Source organism: Zophobas morio, unplaced genomic scaffold (assembly GCF_036711695.1).
Source record: "Zophobas morio isolate AGI-343-1 ecotype UQ-CSIRO unplaced genomic scaffold, CSIRO_AGI_Zmor_V1 ptg000041l, whole genome shotgun sequence".
Taxonomy (NCBI): Eukaryota; Metazoa; Arthropoda; class Insecta; order Coleoptera; family Tenebrionidae; genus Zophobas; species Zophobas morio.
This window is the reverse complement of record NW_026972146.1, coordinates 3,785,555-3,807,797: the sequence shown is the minus strand read 5'-3', so window position 1 is coordinate 3,807,797 and position 22,243 is coordinate 3,785,555. Positions and strand designations below refer to the sequence as shown.

Here is a 22,243-nt window from a genome sequence, read left to right as displayed (position 1 = left end):
ATCGGCAATAAACTACAGACAGACATACGGAAACGCGGGACCTAACCTAATTAAGTGAATTTAGTACGCTCTAAAAAAATCCAGGTCAACCAAAACTCTAAAAACTCTACACCGTCGACCACGTTCGCGGCCCACGAAAACAACCAAAAAAAAACCCATCTTAACACCTCTCCAGGACTAACAACAACAATAAAAATCACCAATCTTCCAATTCGTAAACTTCACATTCCTCAATGAATCACGTCCCATTTCCCAAACCAGTTCTTCGTCGCGCAATTCGGCCCGATTACCCCTAGGCCGTATACAGGGTGTGTCTGTTTTGAGCGTCCACGTGACACTACGCCACTTGTTCCGTCGTACGCTCCTGACCCAAACACTATTTACACGTTATATTACATTATGCGTCATTATCTATATTTACTTCCACTTGCATGTGACAGTAGAGGGGGCCCTACCTGTACGAAATAAGTGACTTAACAAAACTCGTCTCTATCACTGTCTAGCACGCGCCGTCCCGTTACTCCCTCTCTCTCCTATCGATCACTTAACACAGGTGTGTGGAACGGTGCGTATTTAAAGCGGTTTTTTCTGTAATGTAGTGGCGTCGGGGCTATTGCGCGACGCGTGTCGAAAAATACTAGTAGTACTAGCACCAACACCCGTAGTACTATCATGCCCCGCCGAACCTAGACCCGAAAGAATGCCGTGCGTCAATCCTCTCCTAAACAACAACAACAATATTCCCAAGGTGTTTTGTTTATTTTCCGCTTAAACGAACCCAAGGTTACTCAATTCTTGCACTTCCAGGAACAGATCAGGAAGCGCAAGGAGGAGGAGGACCGGATCGCCGCCCAAACCGAGTTCTTGAACCGGTCGCTGCGCGGCTCCAGGAAGCTGCAGGCGCTCGAGAGCCGGCCCCAGGGCAGCGTGAACGACGCCTTCGACGATGAGAACCAGGAGTCCTCCAGGTCGACGACGCCGGCCCCCGCCGCCGAGAAGGAGGTGGTGCACACGGTTTACGGTGAGTTGGGAAGCACAAAACGCCCGCTGACGCATGTTTCCGCCGGATGCGCCGCCAGGAGACTTCGACGAGCTAGGAAAAGTCGACTTTCGATGTGTTTTGTGAATTTTAATCGAGTCGCGATTTCTTTCGCGATGGGTTAATTGGCGGCGTGCGGTTGGAGTGGAATAATGAGTGGGAATTACGATGAGTGGAATTCAATGAGGAATGTATGGGTTTTGCGCGGCATGGGTGCGAAATGAAGAGGAATCGTGTGGAAAGAAACATGGTTGTGGTGGATTTTGGGTTTATCGAGGATGTTAACCTACATGCATGTTAAATGTGCGGAAGTGAGGTTTTGGACAAAGCGAAGGAGGGTAGGGACGGGGGGGCTAGCGAAATTGAGTAATGCGCTCGGACTGTAATTAACCTTCACATAAACCTGCACAGTTGGAATTGAAACACGTGACGTAACGTCTAACATTTAGAGAAATCTCGGCTCTGAGTGGTTAGCTCGATAGCAGTTTTCTCACTTTAGAGTCCCCTAGATGTGAATCATTTATTAACACCCTGTACACGTAAAATGATATAGATCCCGAGGGGTTGGTCACTGTGGAATTAGGTTGTACAATCGCACGCAAATGTTTTGAGCCTATGGGCGGATCGTTTTTGCCTGCCCTCACCGAAGAAGGTGGTCCAAATCCTTCAAGCGCAGAATTTGTAGGTAGGCTCAAACTACAACGAAATTTACATTTGGTAAGAAATATTTATGGCTCACACCAGTTCTCTCGAATTTGTCGGAGAAGATTTAGCAGGTAGTTGTTCCCATAAAATAATGAATAATCGAATAATTTGAAATCTTGCAGATGTTTTAAAGTCATGATAAACATGATTTAATTAAAATATATTTGCTTATCCCCTCTAAAAAATTTATGACGTCACCTCAAAATTTTGCAGAATAAATCCTATCTTAAATGTATAAAATATGATGAGTTTTTATACTTGTGATTTATCACTGCATTAATATTTTTTAGATTTGATTATACAGGGTATCTCAAAAAAGTTAATGACTGAGTCAATTTATTTTATTGAAGAAATCAAGAATAGCAAAACTGAATACTTTGAAATTTTGTAGATGTTTTGAAGTTTTTGTAAGCATGGTAACTTTTTCGAAAATTTGATTAATCAAATATGCGCAAAATCAAAAATCGGAAAAACTGAAATTCACTAATGCAAAAAACAGAAAATCGAAAAATACAAATCGTAAAAATCGAAAATCTAAAAATGGCTAATCAAAAAATCGAAAATTCAATGAATCAAATACCTAGGTCGATCGAAAAGTGGAAATTCACAAACCTCAAAAATCGAAAAATCGAAAATTGAAAAACAGGAAAACCAAAAAATCGAAAAGTCAAAAATTTGTAGTATTGAAAATTAAAAAAATTGCAAAGCCTAAAAACTGAAACGAACAGAAAATCTAAAAAGCAAAAAATTGGAAAAACAAAAATTTGAAAAATCTAGAATCGAAAAAGTGGAAAATCGAAAATCTGAATAAAGAAACTTGGAAATTCTGAAAATTGGAAAATCGAAAACCAAAAAATCGGGAAGTAACAAAATTGAAGTCTAACAGTTGAGAATAGAAAAACTGAAAAACCGAAAATTCTAAAAATCGACAATGGACAAATTGAAAATCGCAAAATTTAAATTGAACAATTGAACATAGAAAAATCGATGAATTGAAAAATCGAAAATTCGACTACTCAAATTTTCTAAAAATCGAAAAATCATAAAACTGAAAAATCCAAAATTCGAATGATCGAAAGTCTGAAAACTGAAAATCGAAAATTCTGAAAAGCGAAAAATAGAATATCGAAAAATTTAAAAGAAAGAAAATTGAAGTCTAAAAACCCAAGAATGGAAAAATTAAAAATCAAAAATTCGAAAAATCAAAACCGAAAAATCAAAAATCTGAAAATTGAAACTCGAAAATTTGGAAAATCAAAAAGTAAAAAAATTGAAGTCTAAAAGCTGAAAAATTGAAAAATCAAAAAACCGAAAAATGGAAAAATCAAAAATCGAAAAACAGGAAAACCGAAAATTCGAAAATTCATAATATTGAAAACTCTAAAAGTCGACAATTCAAAAATCAAAAAATTGGAAAGTAAAATAATCGAAAAATCGAAAAGTAAACAAATTGCAAAGCCTAAAAACTGACGAACAGAAAAATCGAAAAATCGTAAAATCAAAAAGTGGAAAATCGAAAACTGGAAATTTAAAAATCGAAGATTGGAAAATCGAAAAATCGAAAATCGGAATATCGAGAATCGAAAAATAAAAAAAAACCGAAAAGTATCTAAAAATGGAAAATCGAAAAAACGAAAAGTAAAAAAATTGCAAGGCCTAAAAATTGAAAAATCAAAAAATCGGAAAAATGAAAATCGAAAAAACGACGATCGAAAAAAAAAAAAAAATCGAAAAGTGGAAAATCGGAAAGTAACAAAATTGAAATCTAAAAGCTGAAGAAGGGAAAATTCTAAAAAGCAACAATCGAAAAAAGCAAAATTAAAAATTGAAAATTTGAAAAATGGAAAATCGAAATCTCGAATATCGAGATTTTGAAAAATCGTAAAAATGATAATCGAAAAATCGAAATGCTCAAAAATCGAAAATTCAATTAATCAATATTCTAAAAATCGAAAAAACGGACACAAATCCACAAATCTGAGAAATCGAAAATCAAAATACGAAAAATTAAAAAACCGAAAAATTGAAAAATCCCAAATCGAAAAATGGAAAAACCGAAAATTCAAAAATCAAACTATCGGAAAGTAAAATAATCGAAAAATGGAAAAATAAAACAAATCGCATATCTATAAAAACTGAAACAAACAGAAAAATCAAAAACCACAAAAGCGGAAAAACGAAAATGGAAAATCGAATAATCGAAAGTTGAAAAATCGATGGTCGAGAAATAAAACAACCGAAAAATCGAAAAATTTAATGATTAATGGAAGATCGGAAAATCGAGAACAGAAGAATTCAAAAATCAAAAAAATCGGAAAGTAAAATATAATCGAAAAATGCAAAAAAATTGCAAAATCTAAAAACTGACGAACAGAAAAATCCAGAAATCCAAAAATGGAAAGACGAAAAATCGAAAATTGAAAGAATGGCAAATCAAAAAATCGAAACATCGAAAAATCAAAAAAACGAAAACTTAAAAAATCGAAAAACGAAAAAACTAAAAACTCGAAAATTCAAAATACCGCAAATTTGAAAAATCAGAAAATTGGAAAGTAATAAAATCGAAAATTTGATAGAAAAATTGAAACTGAAAAATCTAATTCGATGAAAAGGTTGGTCGAAAAAACGAAAAATCAAAAATCGAAGTGATCTTTTTTTGAGACAGGCTGTATAAGTAAATCTAAAAAATATTACTCCAATAAATGATAAATCACAGGTATAGACTCATCATATCAAATTTTGCGATGACGTCATGCATTTTTTGGCGAAGATAAGCAAATACATTTTGATCGTGGCTTTGAAAGTGTTCTTCGACTTTCGTTCCATTTCAAAATTTACTCTTTGTATATTTCAGTGGTCACAACGAGTTCACTAACTACGCTGAAGTATGCGAAGATTAAATTTGTCACCGAAAAGATGTCGGTCGAAGAACGTTCGGTCCGGTGTTACACCTCGACTCAAGAGAGACCGCAGTAAAGGATAACAAATGGAACGGATAAAGTAAAGCGTCAAACATGATTGATAAACTTTAAACCAAAATTATGAAGTTTATAAACTGAACATTTTTTTTGTTTTTTTGAAATGTAGTACACTTCAAAAAATGTCCGTGACTTATTTTAATATGAATTTTATAACTATGGTTGGCACAATTAGACCTAATATTAGTGTGATTTTGAGCATATTCTCGATTTTATTAGAGCAGAACAGGTTTTTTTTTCTAATTTTATAACTTACGGAAACTAATAGCACATCACAGATATTGCAAAAAAAAATGGGCTCAGGTTCCAACTAATTGACAAGATTTCAAAGTATTCAGTTTTGCAATTCTTGATTTCTTCAATAAAATAAATTGACTCAGTCATTATTTTTTTTGAGTCACCCTGTATGTATAAACAAATCCAAAAAATATAAATGGAATGGTAAATCACAAGTATAGACTCACCATATTCTGAACATTTTAGATAGGGTATTTATAAAATTAAAACTAATTCAGAGTAAGAATTTGGTCAACACGTAAATTTCGTTGTAGTTTGAGCCTACCTACAAATTCTGCCCTTGGGCGATTTGGACCGCCTACTTCGGTGACGATCGGCAAAAATGATCCGCCCATAGGCTCAAAACATTTGCGTGCGATTGTACACTATCACTGGAATTAGGGAATTGAAATGTGGAATTAAGTGGAATTGATGGAATTATGGTGGAATTATTGGGAATTGGAATTCAACAAAAATTTAAAACCGAAAATCATTACGCATGCGCAATGGACCACGTGAACCTTGCGATGTCATTGCGCATGTGCAGTTGCAGTACTACGTTTCATCAACTGCACAAAATTTCACAAAAATCTACTAGTTCATGGTAGGTCGTAAAACCGAGGCTTGACTTCTTTGGTCTGGCTGCTAACAAAAGAAAGCAAATGAGTTGGCACGAACCGAGTATATAAATTTAAAAATAATTAATATTATATTTTTCGAGATATTTTGTTTGTTTTCTTTCTTTTTTTTTTTTTAATTTTATTACAGAAGTGTATTTATTTTTGTACTTGTTCAATATATACTTATTTTATAAATTACAATTTCGCTTCTATAGTCTATACTAAAATATTTCAATTTCTGCAGAAAAAATATTGAGAAAATTATAAATACAAATTCAATTTCTTATTTTAAAAACGAGGTTGAACGAATGAGACGGAAACAGTGGAATTGAAGGCATTTTTTTTTTGGAATTCGTGGAATGTTTTGTGATTAGGGTGGAATTTATGGAATTTTTGGCATTAGACTGGAATTATCGATGGAATTATTGGCATTACAGTAGAATTGGTGGAATTTTTTCAAAATGGAATTGCTAATGCCGGAATTGGAATTAGGTTGTACGTTATTTTGGCCTAGTGACCAACCCCTCGATAGATCCATACTATTGTAAATATATATATTAATCAAATTTACTCACAAATAACTCTAGTAATTAATTTATCAATAGATGGTAACATTTATAGACCGTTTATCCAACAGATGGAGTGTTCACGTGCCTCAAAGTAAACGTCCAAGCTTCTATCAAAATTGAACGTATAATAGAAATTTCGGCGGGATGTTTGAAAATATGTTCGCTTTGTTTTTCCATTCCACAACAAAGTAAGAGTCTTTAAAAAAACCGATCTAGAGAAAATGTGGAACAAACGATTAAAACAAAACCCGCGTAAAACGAGAGAAAACTGAAAACAAGCACGACGACATGTAGGCACAAGTAAAAGTGAAAGCCCAGTTGACCTAAGCGCAGAGGATCGATATAATTTGTTGAGCTGTGTAAAACGGTCGTGTCCATTCAGTTGCCGACATCCCTCGACCAGTTTTAAATATCACCATTTTAAAACATCCCGTCAAGATTGCGGGCTTTTTCAACTCCATCTGTTCGGTAAACGTAGTATATACATTTTTGTGTGCCCATTCTTTCTGATCTTCGCTCTACCCTTTTCGTTTGCAGGCTACGGCGACCTGGTGGCGTCCGTCCAGCGCCTGCAGATGCAGCTCAAGAAGGCCGGCGCCGGGGGCGGGCTCGGCGGCCTCGAGGGCCGCGTGGCCGCCGTCCAGTCCCTGCTGCTGTCGCCGCAATTCGGGCGCGCCCTGGCCGTGCACAACAAGGTCCAGGCCGTGCGCTCGCGGACCACCCCCCGGCCGCCGCCCACCGCCCAGACCGCCCTCAGAGACTGCCTAGATGCCTTAGGGAACTCGCAGAGCTCCTACGCCGTGGAATTGGCCAGCTTACTCACAGGGTATGAGCTGGAGGCGCTCATGGTGGCCCACGACGGCGTGGCCTCCACGCTGCCGCCCGACTCCACGTCGCCCGGACCGCCCCCGGCCGAGCCGCCGCCGCCCGTCCCCGACCACCGCTTCCACGAGGAGAACATCAAGATCATCAAGATCGAGAAGAGCACGGAGCCGCTGGGGGCGACGGTGCGCAACGAGGGGGACGCGGTGGTGATCGGGCGCGTGGTGCGGGGCGGCGCGGCGGACAAGAGCGGCCTCCTCCACGAAGGCGACGAGATCCTGGAGGTGAACGGCATCGAGATGCGCGGGAAGAGCGTCAACGCCGTCTGCGATATCCTCCAGGGGATGGAGGGCACGCTCACGTTCTTGATCGTGCCGGCGTCGCAGGCGAGGGCGCACTCGGGGAGGGACTCGGTGCTGCACGTGCGGGCGCACTTCGACTACGACCCGGAGGAGGACATGTACATACCGTGTCGGGAGCTGGGGATCAGCTTCCAGAAAGGTACGCCAACGACTCTTGAGTGATTCGGGGTCAGGTGATGTGGTTTCTAGGTGACGTGCTGCACGTGATCAGCCAAGACGACCCCAACTGGTGGCAGGCGTATCGGGAGGGCGAAGAGGACCAGACGCTGGCCGGGCTGGTGCCTTCGCAGAGCTTCCAGCATTACAGGGAGAGCATGAGACTGGCGGCCGAGGAGCGAATGGCCAGACCGCAGCGGAAGTCGTCGACGCTGCTCTGCGGCAAGACGGCCAAGCGGAAGAAGAAGAAGGGGGCGTACAGCGAAGGCGGCTACCCGATCTACGCGAACTCGGTGGACGAGCACGACCCGGAGGAGATCCTCACGTACGAGGAAGTTTCGTTGTACTACCCCCGGGCGAACAACAAGAGGCCGATCGTGTTAATCGGGCCGCCGAACATCGGCAGGCACGAGCTGAGGCAGAGGCTGATGGAGGATTCGGAGAGGTTCGCCGCTGCAATTCCGCGTAAGAGGCGACGGTTCTCGAGGAGATCCAGTTTTGGAACGTGTTGTTGTAGATACGTCGAGGGCGCGGAAGGATAACGAGGTGGACGGGCAGGATTACCATTTTATTACCAGGGCTCAGTTCGAGGCTGATATTTTGTCGCGGAAGTTCGTGGAGCACGGGGAGTACGAGAAGGCGTACTATGGGACGTCGCTGGACGCGATACGCTCAGTGGTCAACTCGGGGAAGATATGTGTTTTGAATTTGCATCCTCAGAGTCTGAAAATTCTAAGGACGTCGGATTTGAAGCCCTACGTGGTGTTCGTGGCGCCGCCTAGTCTGGAGAAGCTGAGGCAGAAGAAGATACGGAACGGGGAGGCGTATAAAGTGAGTATAGTACCTGGTGGTGAAACATAAATGACAAGCAAAGCCAAATTTTCAAAAATCGGAGTTATTTAGGGCTAGAGATGCAAAATTATAGGTTATGTCAACTGATCTCTTTAGTTTTTATTCAGCGAGTATTTCTACATAAATGAGATAATATAGAAGAAAGATTTATTCTATAGCGAGTATAAAAGTAGTTGATAAATGTGTACACCTACCTTTACTAAAGGATATGAAGGATTGGTTGCGTGGAATGGGAATAAAATCTGGGATCTTAAACACCATACATATTCTAGCTGCTAGTCTGCATATGGTCTATTTGGGAAGATCAGGAAGAGTTCTTGTCTTGCTACACAATAATTCACAATTGGCTCACACAAATAAAACAAAAAATTCGTTTGCACTTCTTCGCGGTAAACTTACAATGACGTTTTGACAATATTTAAATTGACGTTTGAGCGCCTTAGTCATTTGTTTAAAAATTGTCAATGCTGCCAATCCTAATAGTATTTTTTTTTTTAATATCTAGGGGAATTTCTTATTATATTTGTTTTAATATGTGTCGACACAACATGAAACTTAAATTATGTTTAAAATGGAAAATTTGTATAAGGAAATATATACTTCTTTGCAAAAATGTACCATAACTATGTTTCAAACTTTTTGTTGTGAAAACATGGCCAGAGAACATAGAGAAGTGACATAGAGGCTGATTTTGCAAAACCACCCTTATTGACTATTGACATTGGAGTCCTCAACCGCCAAAGGCAAGCGCCAAATTTAAATAGTCGATGCCAATAAAAACCTTGCTTCACTATAATTGTAATTCGTGTGACCTGAATGAAAGTGAAGGAAACAGTAAGCAGCTTGTAATACTCTGGTAAATCTAGTGTCAATTTGTCGAAAATAAAACGCGTCGTTAAAAATATTATGACATTTCTTCTAGTTACTTTTATTCCTAGTTAGAAATAAACACTGCTACCAACATAAATTGAGAAGTCCTCAACCGTCATTTGATTTAAACTATGGCGCTTCTCTATGTTCTCTGACATGGCTATGTATATTAAGAAGAAAAGGGCAAAATATAAGCCCCGCCCACCCGCCCTGTCTCAATTCTGACGATTTTTTTTATTCGTGTTAAGCAGAGGGGCGGATCCTAATTGCAAAATCCACATTGCCTTACAAAAATTTACTATCTTAAATGTGTTTTGAGTTTCTAAGAATAAAAAAATCATCACAATCGAGATGGGGTGGGTGGGCGGGGTTTATATTTTGCCCATTTTTCTTAATATACATAGTATTCTTTGAACAACACGATACTCAAAAACATGTTTGTAGTTTCTTGTAAAGAAACAAGTATTTTGCAGTTAAGCTCCGCCCCTTTGGTTCACGGCCAATAAAAAAATCATTACAATTGAGATAGGGTGAGTGGGCGGGCTTACTTTTTGCTTTTTTCTTTTAATATGTGTAGACTCATTTTCACAACATGAAACTTAAATTATGTTTAAAATGGAAAATTTATATAAGGAAATATACAGGGTGTTTTTTTTATTTGATACAACCCCTGTAACTTTTTTATTCTTAAAGATAAACCTGTAGTTCTTTAAGCAAATGTATTATTTTAAAAGATCTATGTGATGGCAATCTCACATTTATTTTATCACTTCCGGTAGAACCGGAAATGACATCAACTTTATTTATTTTTATGGAACACTAGATATATTTTTTCATAAATGGAAATACTGCTTTCTTGTAAAAATCAAAGGCAACCAATATTTCTAAAATCAATACTTAAAAAGTTATTAAATAAAATACACGAAAAATTCATCTTAATTGATGACAATCTAGTAACTTGAAAAATTGACACTTATGTCATTCATAGGTGATCTTTTAAAATGATACAAATTTGGTCAAAGAACTATATGTTTATTTTTTAAAATAAAAAAATTACGGGGGTTGTACCAAATAAAAGAAACACGTGGTATACTTCTTTGCAAAAATTTACCATTTTAACTATGTTTCAAATTTCTTGTTGTGAAAAGATGGCTATGTATATTAAAAAGAAAAAGGCAAAATGTAAGCCCGCCTACCCGCCCTGTCTCAATTCTGATGATTTTTTTTATTCCTGTTAAGCAGAGGGGCATGTCCTAATTGCAAAATCCACATTGTCTTACAAAAATTTACTATTTTAAACGTGTTTTGAGTTTCTAAGAATAAAAAAATCATCAGAATTGAGTTGGGGTGGGTGGGCGGGGTTCTATATTTTATCCATTTTTCTGAATATACATAGTATTCTTTCAACAATACCATACCCAAAAACATATTTTTAATTTCTTGCAAAGAAACAAGTATTTTGCAGTTAAGCTCCGCCCCTTTGGTTCACAGCCAATAAAAAAATCATCAGAATTGAGATAGGGCGGGCGGGCGGGCTTACATTTTGCCTTTTTGTTTTAACATGTGTAGACTTCTTTTCACAACATGAAACTTAAATTATGTTTAAAATGGAAAATTTGTGTAAGGAAATATATACATCTTTGCAAAAATATACCATTTCAACTATGTTTCAAATTTCTTGTTGTGAAAAGATGGCCATGTATATTAAGAAGAAAAAGGCAAAAATATAAGCCCGCCCACCCGCCCTGTCTCAATTCTGATGATTTTTTTTATTCGTGTTCAGCAGAGGGGCGGATCCTAATTGCAAAATCCACATTGTCTTACAAAAATTTACTATTTTAAACGTGTTTTGAGTTTCTAAGAATAAAAAAAATCATCACAATCGAGTTGGGCTGGGTGGGCGGGGTTTATATTTTGCCCATTTTTCTTAATGTACATAGTATTCTTTCAACAACACGATACTCAGAAACATGTTTGTAGTTTCTTGTAAAGAAACAAGTATTTTGCAGCTAAGCTCCGCCCCTTTAGTTCACGGCGAATAAAAAAAATCATTACAATTGAGATAGGGCGGGTGGGCGGGCTTACTTGTTGTCTTTTTGTTTTAATATATGTAGACTTGTTTTCACAACACGAAACTTAAATCATGTTTAAAATGGAAAATTTGTATGAGGAAATATCGATTTTGCAAAAATGTACCATTTTAACTACGTTTCAAATTTTTTGTTGTGAAAAGATGGCTATGTATATTAAGAATAAAGAGGCAAAAATATAAGCCCGCCCACCCGCCCTATCGCAATTCTGATGATTTTTTTTTATTCGTGTTAAGCAGAAGGGCAGAATCCAACTGCAAAATCCACATTGCCTTACAAAAATTTACTATTTTAAACGTGTTTTGAGTTTCTAAGAATAAAAAAAGTCATCACAATCGAAATGGGGTGGGTGGGCGGGGTTTATATTTTGCATATTTTTCTTAATATACATTGTATTCTTTCAACAACATGATACTCGAAAACATGTTTGTAATTTCTTGTGAAAAAACAAGTATTTTGCAGTTAAGCTCCGCCCCTTTGGTTCACGGCCAATAAAAAAAATCATCACAATCGAGACAGGGTGGGTGGGCGGGCTGACATTTTGCCTTTTTGTTTTAATATGTGTAGACCTCTTTTCACAACATGAAACTTAAATTATGTTTAAAATGGAAAATTTGTATAAGGAAATATATACTTCTTTGCAAAAATGTACAATTTTAACTATGTTTCAAATTTCTTGTTGTGGAAAGATGGCTGTGTGTATTAAAAAGAAAAAGGCAAAAATATAAGCCCGCCCACCCGCCCTGTCTCAATTCTGATGATTTTTTTTTATTCGTGTTAAGCAGGGGGGCGGATCCTAATTGCAAAATCCACATTATCTGACAAAAATTTACTATTTTAAACGTGCTTTGAATTTCAAAGATTAAAAAAAACATCACACTCGAGATGGGGTGGGTGGGCGGGGTCTATATATTGCCCATTTTTCTTAATATACATAGTATTCTTTCAACAACACGATACTCAAAAACATGTTTGTAGTTTCTTGTAAAGAAACAAGTATTTTGCAGTTAAGCTCCGCCCCTTTGGTTCACGGCCAATAAAAAAATCATTACAATTGAGATAGGGCGGGTGGGCGGGCTTACTTTTTGCCTTTTTCTTTTAATTTGTGTAGACTCATTTTCATAACATGAAACTTAAATCATGTTTAAAATGTATCATTTTAACCATGTTTTAAGTTTCTTGTATACAGGGTCGCTAGAATGTAAAGAAACGGTTAAATAAGTTGAGAACCAATTGTACAAATTATCTGAAATTAGGTGTAGGGGTACAAGAAGCTGTGCTCTAATTATTCGTGGGAAAATTTTTTTTTTTGTTTCATTTGTTTTCGAGATGCAAGGCAAACTTAATTTTCATTGATTTTCCTCATAGATTTTCTCGGATTTTTCCGGATTCTTTCGAATTTTCTCCTATTCCTTTAGATTTATTCATTTTTTTCAGATTCCTCTAGATGGAATGTTTATGTTCTGTTGGACAATAAATCTATTTATTATTCCATCGAATTTTTCAGGAGTCTTTCTGATTTTTCCGAATTCTCTCGACTTCTTTCCACTGTTTTAAACTTTCTCGTATTCTTTCGTGTTTTTTAATATATTTTCGGATTCTATAGGAGTTTGTCTTAGACTATTTATTAGTCTCTTAAGTTTATCTGTATTCTTTCGGTTTCCTTCCACGTCTCTAGGATTCTTTCGGATTTTCTGAATTTTCTCTCTAATTTTCCTTGATTCTCTTGGATTTATTTCGGATTCTTTCGGGAATTTTAAAATATATATTTTTTTAATTTAATAGACTATTTTTGGACGAACTAGATATTTTAAATCGGTCTTTTTTTAGAAATTGAACCTCCTTTAGATTCTCTCGAATTATCTCCGATTCGGTGGTATTTTTTGTATCCTCCCGTATTCTCCCGGTTTTATTACGATTCTCTCGGATTTTTTCAAATTCTGTCAGATTCCTAGGAATTCCTGGGATTCTTCCGGATTCTTTCGGAAATTTTACAATATATATTTTTTTAATTTAATAGATTGTTTTTGGAAGAACTGAATATTTTAAATCCGGGTATTTTTTTTTAGAAATTTTACCTCTTAAATTTTCTCGGATTTTTCCAGATTCTCTCGAATTCTCTCCGATTCGGTTAGATTTATTCATATTCTCTCAAACTCACTCGGACTCTTTGGGATATTGCTGCATTCTCTCGGATTTTTTCGGATTCTCTCGAATTCTCTCCGATTCACTGGTATTTTTTGTATCCTTCCGGATTTATTAAGATTCTCTCGGATTTTTTCAAATTCTGTCAGCTTTCCAGGAATTCCTGGGATTCTTCCGGATTTTTCAGAATACTCTCCAATTTTCCTTGATTCTCTTGGATTTTGTTTTAAATTCCTTCGGGAATTTTACAATATATGTTTTTTTATTTTAATAGACAATTTTTGGAAGAACTAGATATTTTAAATGTGGGTATTTTTTTTAGAAATTTGACCTCTTTGAGATTTTTCCCGGATTCTCTCGAATTCTCTCCTATTCCCTTAGATTTATTCATATTTTCTCGAATTCACTCAGATTCTTTGGCATCCCCTCGGATATTTGTGTTCTTTCTGATTTTTCCGAGTTGTCTTGAATTCTCTCCACTCTCTTAAATTTTTTGTATTCGTTCGTATTTTTTCAAATTTTTCGGATTCTCTCGGATTTTTTAAAATTCCATCATATTCTCCAGGAATTCCTGTGATTCTTTCAGATTTTTCAGGATTCTCTCTAATTTTCTCGATTCTTTTGGATTTATTTCGGATTTCTTTGGAAATATTACAATATATTTTTTTTTAAATCAGTGGACTATTTTTGGAAGCACTAGATTTTTTAAATCTGGATTTTGTTTTTTAGAAATTTTTGCCTCTTTAGATTATCTCGGATTTTTCCAGATTCACTCGAACTCTTTGGGATCCTGCCGGATTTTTGTATTCTTTCGTATATTTTTCATATTTTTTCGGATTCTCTCGGTATCTCTCTTAGATTATTATAACATAGATCTATCTGCATTCTCTCGGATTTTTTCGGATTTTCTCGAATTCTCTCCGATTCACTGGTATTTTTTGTATCCTTCCGTATTCTCTCGGATTTATTAAGATTCTCTCGGATATTTTCAAATTCTGTCAGCTTTCCAGGAATTCCTGGGATTCTTCCGGATTTTTCAGAATACTCTTCAATTTTCCTTGATTCTCTTGGATTTTGTTTTAGATTCCTTCGGGAATTTTACAATATGTTTTTTTTTATTTTAATAGACTATTTTTGGAAGAACTAGATATTTTAAATGTGGGTATTTTTTTTAGAAATTTGACCTCTTTAAGATTTTTCCCGGATTCTCTCGAATTCGCTCCTATTCCCTTAGATTTATTCATATTTCCTCGAATTCACTCAGATTCTTTGGCATCCCCTCGGATATTTGTGTTCTTTCTGATTTTTCCGAGTTGTCTTGAATTCTTTCCACTCTCTTAAATTTTTTGTATTCTTTCGTATTTTTTCAAATTTTTCGGATTCTCTCGGATTTTTTAAAATTCCATCATATTCTCCAGGAATTCCTGTGATTCTTTCAGACTTTTCAGGATTCTCTCTAATTTTCTCGATTCTTTTGGATTTATTTCGGATTTCTTTGGAAATATTACAATATATTTTTTTTTAATCAGTGGACTATTTTTGGAAGAACTAGATTTGTTTAATCTGGATTTTGTTTTTTAGAAATTTTTGCCTCTTTAGATTATCTCGGATTTTTCCAGACTCACTCAAACTCTTTGGGATCCTCCGGATTTTTGTATTCTTTCGTATATTTTTCATATTTTTTCGGATTCTCTCGGTATCTCTCTTAGATTATTATACCATAGATCTATCTGCATTCTTTCGGATTTTTTCGGATTTTCTCGAATTCTCTCCGATTCACTGGTATTTTTTGTATCCTTCCGTATTCTTCCGTATTCTCTCGGATTTATTAAGATTCTCTCGGATTTTTTCAAATTCTGTCAGCTTTCCAAGAATTCCTGGGATTCTTCCGGATTTTTCAGAATACTCTCCAATTTTCCTTGATTCTCTTGGATTTTGTTTTAGATTCCTTCGGGAATTTTACAATATGTTTTTTTTTTATTTTAATAGACTATTTTTGGAAGAACTAGATATTTTAAATGTGGGTATTTTTTTTTAGAAATTTGACCTCTTTGAGATTTTTCCCGGATTCTCTCGAATTCTCTCCTATTCCCTTAGATTTATTCATATTTTCTCGAATTCACTCAGATTCTTTGGCATCCCCTCGGATATTTGTGTTCTTTCTGATTTTTCCGAGTTGTCTTGAATTCTCTCCACTCTCTTAAATTTTTTGTATTCGTTCGTATTTTTTCAAATTTTTCGGATTCTCTCGGATTTTTTAAAATTCCATCATATTCTCCAGGAATTCCTGTGATTCTTTCAGATTTTTCAGGATTCTCTCTAATTTTCTCGATTCTTTTGGATTTATTTCGGATTTCTTTGGAAATATTACAATATATTTTTTTTAAATCAGTGGACTATTTTTGGAAGAACTAGATTTTTTAAATCTGGATTTTGTTTTTTAGAAATTTTTGCCTCTTTAGATTATCTCGGATTTTTCCAGATTCACTCGAACTCTTTGGGATCCTGCCGGATTTTTGTATTTTTTCGTATCTTTTTCATAATTTTTCGGATTCTCTCGGTGTCTCTCTTAGATTATTATACCATAGATCTATCTGCATTCTTTCGGATTTTTTCGGATTCTCTCGAATTCTCTCCGATTCACTGGTATTTTTTGTATCCTTCCGGATTTTTCCGTATTCTCTCGGATTTATTAAGATTCTCTCGGATTTTTTCAAATTCTGTCAGCTTTCCAGGAATTCCTGGGATTCTTCCGGATTTTTCAGAATACTCTCCAATTTTCCTTGATTCTCTTGGATTTTGTTTTAGATTCCTTCGGGAATTTTACAATATGTTTTTTTTTTTTTATTTTAATAGACTATTTTTGGAAGAACTAGATATTTTAAATGTGGGTATTTTTTTTTAGAAATTTGACCTCTTTAAGATTTTTCCCGGATTCTCTCGAATTCTCTCCTATTCCCTTAGATTTATTCATATTTCCTCGAATTCACTCAGACTCTTTGGCATCCACTCGGATATTTGTGTTCTTTCTGGTTTTTCCGAGTTGTCTTGAATTCTTTCCACTCTCTTAAATTTTTTGTATTCTTTCGTATTTTTCAAATTTTTCGGACTCTCTCGGATTTTTTAAAATTCCATCATATTCTCCAGGAATTCCTGTGATTCTTTCAGATTTTTCAGGATTCTCTCTAATTTTCTCGATTCTTTTGGATTTATTTCGGATTTCTCTGGAAATTTTACAATATATTTTTTTTTAAATCAGTGGACTATTTTTGGAAGAACTAGATTTTTTAAATCTGGATTTTGTTTTTTAGAAATTTTTGTCTCTTTAGATTATCTCGGATTTTTCCAGATTCACTCGAACTCTTTGGGATCCTGCCGGATTTTTGTATTTTTTCGTATCTTTTTCATAATTTTTCGGATTCTCTCGGTATCTCTCTTAGATTATTATACCATAGATCTATCTGCATTCTTTCGGATTTTTTCGGATTTTCTCGAATTCTCTCCAATTCACTGGTATTTTTTGTATCCTTCCGTATTCTCTCGGATTTATTAAGATTCTCTCGGATATTTTCAAATTCTGTCAGCTTTCCAGGAATTCCTGGGATTCTTCCGGATTTTTCAGAATACTCTCCAATTTTCCTTGATTCTCTTGGATTTTGTTTTAGATTCCTTCGGGAATTTTACAATATATGTTTTTTTTTATTTTAATAGACTATTTTTGGAAGAACTAGATATTTTAAATGTGAGTATTTTTTTTAGAAATTTGACCTCTTTAAGATTTTTCCCGGATTCTCTCGAATTCTCTCCTATTCCCTTAGATTTATTCATATTTCCTCGAATTCACTCAGACTCTTTGGCATCCACTCGGATATTTGTGTTCTTTCTGATTTTTCCGAGTTGTCTTGAATTCTTTCCACTCTCTTAAATTTTTTGTATTCTTTCGTATTTTTCAAATTTTTCGGACTCTCTCGGATTTTTTAAAATTCCATCATATTCTCCAGGAATTCCTGTGATTCTTTCAGATTTTTCAGGATTCTCTCTAATTTTCTCGATTCTTTTGGATTTATTTCGGATTTCTCTGGAAATTTTACAATATATTTTTTTTTAAATCAGTGGACTATTTTTGGAAGAACTAGATTTTTTAAATCTGGATTTTGTTTTTTAGAAATTTTTGTCTCTTTAGATTATCTCGGATTTTTCCAGATTCACTCGAACTCTTTGGGATCCTGCCGGATTTTTGTATTCTTTCGTATATTTTTCATATTTTTTCGGATTCTCTCGGTATCTCTCTTAGATTATTATACCATAGATCTATCTGCATTCTTTCGGATTTTTTCGGATTTTCTCGAATTCTCTCCGATTCACTGGTATTTTTTGTATCCTTCCGTATTCTCTCGGATTTTTTCAAATTCTGTCAGCTTTCCAAGAACTCCTGGGATTCTTCCGGATTTTTCAGAATACTCTCCAATTTTCCTTGATTCTCTTGGATTTTGTTTTAGATTCCTTCGGGAATTTTACAATATATGTTTTTTTTTTATTTTAATAGACTATTTTTGGAAGAACTAGATATTTTAAATGTGGGTATTTTTTTTAGAAATTTGACCTCTTTAAGATTTTTCCCGGATTCTCTCGAATTCTCTCCTATTCCCTTAGATTTATTCATATTTTCTCGAATTCACTCAGATTCTTTGGCATCCCCTCGGATATTTGTGTTCTTTCTGATTTTTCCGAGTTGTCTTGAATTCTTTCCACTCTTTTAAATTTTTGGTATTCTTTCGTGTTTTTTTAAAATTTTTCGGATTCTCTCGGATTTTTTAAAATTCCATCATATTCTCCAGGAATTCCTGTGATTCTTTCAGATTTTTCAGGATTCTCTCTAATCTTCTCCATTCTTTTGGATTTATTTCGGATTTCTCTGGAAATTTTACAATATATTTTTTTTAAATCAGTGGCTATTTTTGGAAGAACTAGATTTTTTAAATCTGGATTTTGTTTTTTAGAAATTTTTGTCTCTTTAGATTATCTCGGATTTTTCCAGATTCACTCGAACTCTTTGGGATCCTGCCGGATTTTTGTATTCTTTCGTATATTTTTCATATTTTTACGGATTCTCTCGGTATCTCTCTTAGATTATTATACCATAGATCTATCTGCATTCTCTCGGATTTTTTCGGATTTTCTCGAATTCTCTCCGATTCACTGGTATTTTTTGTATCCTTCCGTATTCTCTCGGATTTATTAAGATTCTCTCGGATTTTTTTCAAATTCTGTCAGCTTTCCAGGAATTCCTGGGATTCTTCCGGATTTTTCAGAATACTCTCCAATTTTCCGTGATTCTCTTGGATTTTGTTTTAGATTCCTTCGGGAATTTTACAATATATGTTTTTTTTATTTTAATAGACAATTTTTGGAAGAACTAGATATTTTAAATGTGGGTATTTTTTTTTAGAAATTTGACCTCTTTAAGATTTTTCCCGGATTCTCTCCTATTCCCTTAGATTTATTCATATTTTCTCGAATTCACTCAGATTCTTTGGCATCCCCTCGGATATTTGTGTTCTTTCTGATTTTTCCGAGTTGTCTTGAATCCTTTCCACTCTTAAATTTTTTGTATTCTTACGTATTTTTTCAAATTTTTCGGATTCTCTCGGATTTTTTAAAATTCCATCATATTCTCCAGGAATTCTTGTGATTCTTTCAGATTTTTCAGGATTCTCTCTAATTTTCTCGATTCTTTTAGATTTATTTCGGATTTCTCTGGAAATTTTACAATATATTTTTTTTTAAATCAGTGGACTATTTTTGGAAGAACTAGATTATTTAAATCTGGATTTTGTTTTTTAGAAATTTTTGCCTCTTTAGATTATCCCGGATTTTTCCAGATTCTCTCGAATTCCCTCCGATTCTCTTAGATTTATTTATATTCTCTTGAATTCACTCGGAATCTTTGGGATATCTCTCGGATTTTTGTGTTATTTTGGATTTCTTCAGATTCCATCAAATTCTCCAGCAGTCTTTCGGATTTTTTTTCCGGTCTCTAAAATTTGTTCATAATCTTCCGTATTTTTTCATATTTTTTCTTAGAATTATTTGTATTCCCGCGGATTTTTGTGTTCTTTCGGATTTTTTCAGATCCCTCTAGGTGGAATGTCTATGTTCTGTTGGACAATAAATATATTTACTGTCCAACTGTATCCCATTGAATTTTCCAGGAATCTTTCTGATTTTTCCAAATTCTCTCGAATTCTTTCCACTCTCTTAAATTTTTTCGTATTCTTTCGTGTTTTTTTATAATTTTTCGGATTCTCAAGGAGTCTCTCTTAGATTGTGAGTCTCTTAAATTCATCTGTATTCTTTCGGTTTCCTACCGAGTCTCTACGATTCTTTCGAAATTTCTTCGATTCTCTTAGACTTATTCGTATTTACTCGAATTCATCAGGATTCTCTGGGATTTTTTCAGGATTTTTCTGGATTCTATCGTGTTATTGTCTCGAATTCACTCGGACTCTTTGGGCTCTTGCCGGATTTTTGTATTCTTTCGTACCTTTTTCACATTTTTTCGGATCCTCTAGGTGGGTCTCTTAGATTATTATCTCATAGATTCATCTGTATTCTCCCGGATTTTTTCGGAATCTCTGGAATTCTCTCCGATTCGGTGGTATTTTTTGTATCCTCCCGTATTCTCCCGGATTTATTACGATTCTCTCGGATTTTTTCAAATTCTGTCAGATTCCCAGGAATTCCTGGGATTCTTCCGGATTCTTTCGGAAATTTTACAATATATATTTTTTTAATTTAATAGGTTATTTTTGGAAGAACTGGATATTTTAAATCCGAGTATTTTTTTTTTAGAAATTTTACCTCTTGGATTTTCTCGGATTTTTCCGAGTTCTCTCGAATTCTTTCGTATTATTTCGGATTTTTCCGGATTCTCTCGAATTCTGTCCGATTATTATCTTAAATTTATTCCTATTCTCTCGAATTCACTCGGATTCTGTGGGATATTGCCGGATTTTTGTATTTTTTCGTATCTTTTTCATATTTTTTTCGGATTCTCAAGGTATCTCTCTTAGATTATTATACCATAGATCTATCTGCATTCTTTCGGATTTTTTCGGATTCTCTCGAATTCTCTCCGATTCACTGGTATTTTTTGTATCCTTCCGGATTTTTCCGTATTGTCTCGGATTTATTAAGATTCTCTCGGATTTTTTCAAATTCTGTCAGCTTTCCAGGAATTCCTGGGATTCTTCCGGATTTTTCAGAATACTCTCCAATTTTCCTTGATTCTCTTGGATTTTGTTTTAGATTCCTTCGGGAATTTTACAATATATCTTTTTTTTATTTTAATAGACTATTTTTGGAAGAACTAGATATTTTAAATGTGGGTATTTTTTTTAGAAATTTGACCTCTTTAAGATTTTTTCCTGATTCTCTCGAATTCTCTCCTATTCCCTTAGATTTATTCATATTTTCTCGAATTCACTCAGATTCTTTGGCATCTCCTCGGATATTTGTGTTCTTTCTGATTTTTCCGAGTTGTCTTGAATTCTCTCCACTCTCTTAAATTTTTTGTATTCTTTCATGTTTTTTCAAATTTTTCGGATTCTCTCGGATTTTTTAAAATTCCATCATATTCTCCAGGAATTCTTGTGATTCTTTCGGATTTTTCAGGATTCTCTCTAATTTTCTCGATTCTTTTGGATTTATTTCGGATTTCTCTGGAAATTTTACAATATATTTTTTTTTAAATCAGTGGACTATTTTTGGAAGAACTAGATTTTTTAAATCTGGATTTTGTTTTTTAGAAATTTTTTCCTCTTTAGATTATCTCGGATTTTTCCAGATTCACTCGAACTCTTTGGGATCCTGCCGGATTTTTGTATTCTTTCGTATATTTTTCATATTTTTTCGGATTCTCTCGGTATCTCTCTTAGATTATTATATCATAGATCTATCTGCATTCTCTCGGATTTTTTCGGATTTTCTCGAATTCTCTCCGATTCACTGGTATTTTTTGTATCCTTCCGTATTCTCTCGGATTTATTAAGATTCTCTCGGATATTTTCAAATTCTGTCAGCTTTCCAGGAATTCCTGGGATTCTTCCGGATTTTTCAGAATACTCTCCAATTTTCCTTGATTCTCTTGGATTTTGTTTTAGATTCCTTCGGGAATTTTACAATATATGTTTTTTTTATTTTAATAACTATTTTTGGAAGAACTAGATATTTTAAATGTGGGTATTTTTTTTAGAAATTTGACCTCTTTAAGATTTTTCCCGGATTCTCTCGAATTCTCTCCTATTCCCTTAAGATTTATTCATATTTTCTCGAATTCACTCAGATTCTTTGGCATCCCCTCGGATATTTGTGTTCTTTCTGATTTTTCCGAGTTGTCTTGAATTCTTTCCACTCTCTTAAATTTTTTGTATTCTTTCATATTTTTTCAAATTTTTCGGATTCTCTCGGATTTTTTAAAATTCCATCATATTCTCCAGGAATTCCTGTGATTCTTTCAGATTTTTCAGGATTCTCTCTAATTTTCTCGATTCTTTTGGATTTATTTCGGATTTCTCTGGAAATTTTACAATATATTTTTTTTAAATCAGTGGACTATTTTTGGAAGAACTAGATTTTTTAAATCTGGATTTTGTTTTTTAGAAATTTTTGCCTCTTTAGATTATCTCGGATTTTTCCAGATTCAGTCGAACTCTTTGGGATCCTTCCGGATTTTTGTATTCTTTCGTATATTTTTCATA

At 34.9% G+C, this 22,243-nt stretch overlaps 1 protein-coding gene across 2 annotated transcripts in view; it reads left to right on the top strand.

Annotated features, from left to right (window-relative positions):
• Positions 1 to 22,243, top strand: part of Sdt (stardust) — a 91,811-nt gene that overhangs the window by 65,520 nt on the left and 4,048 nt on the right. For both annotated transcript variants that reach the window (XM_064071764.1, XM_064071763.1), the window contains 4 exons: positions 808 to 1,021; positions 6,725 to 7,510; positions 7,561 to 7,992; positions 8,045 to 8,358. In XM_064071764.1, the coding sequence (XP_063927834.1) occupies positions 808 to 1,021; positions 6,725 to 7,510; positions 7,561 to 7,992; positions 8,045 to 8,358 (1,746 nt within the window). The remainder of the gene's footprint in view (positions 1 to 807; positions 1,022 to 6,724; positions 7,511 to 7,560; positions 7,993 to 8,044; positions 8,359 to 22,243) is intronic.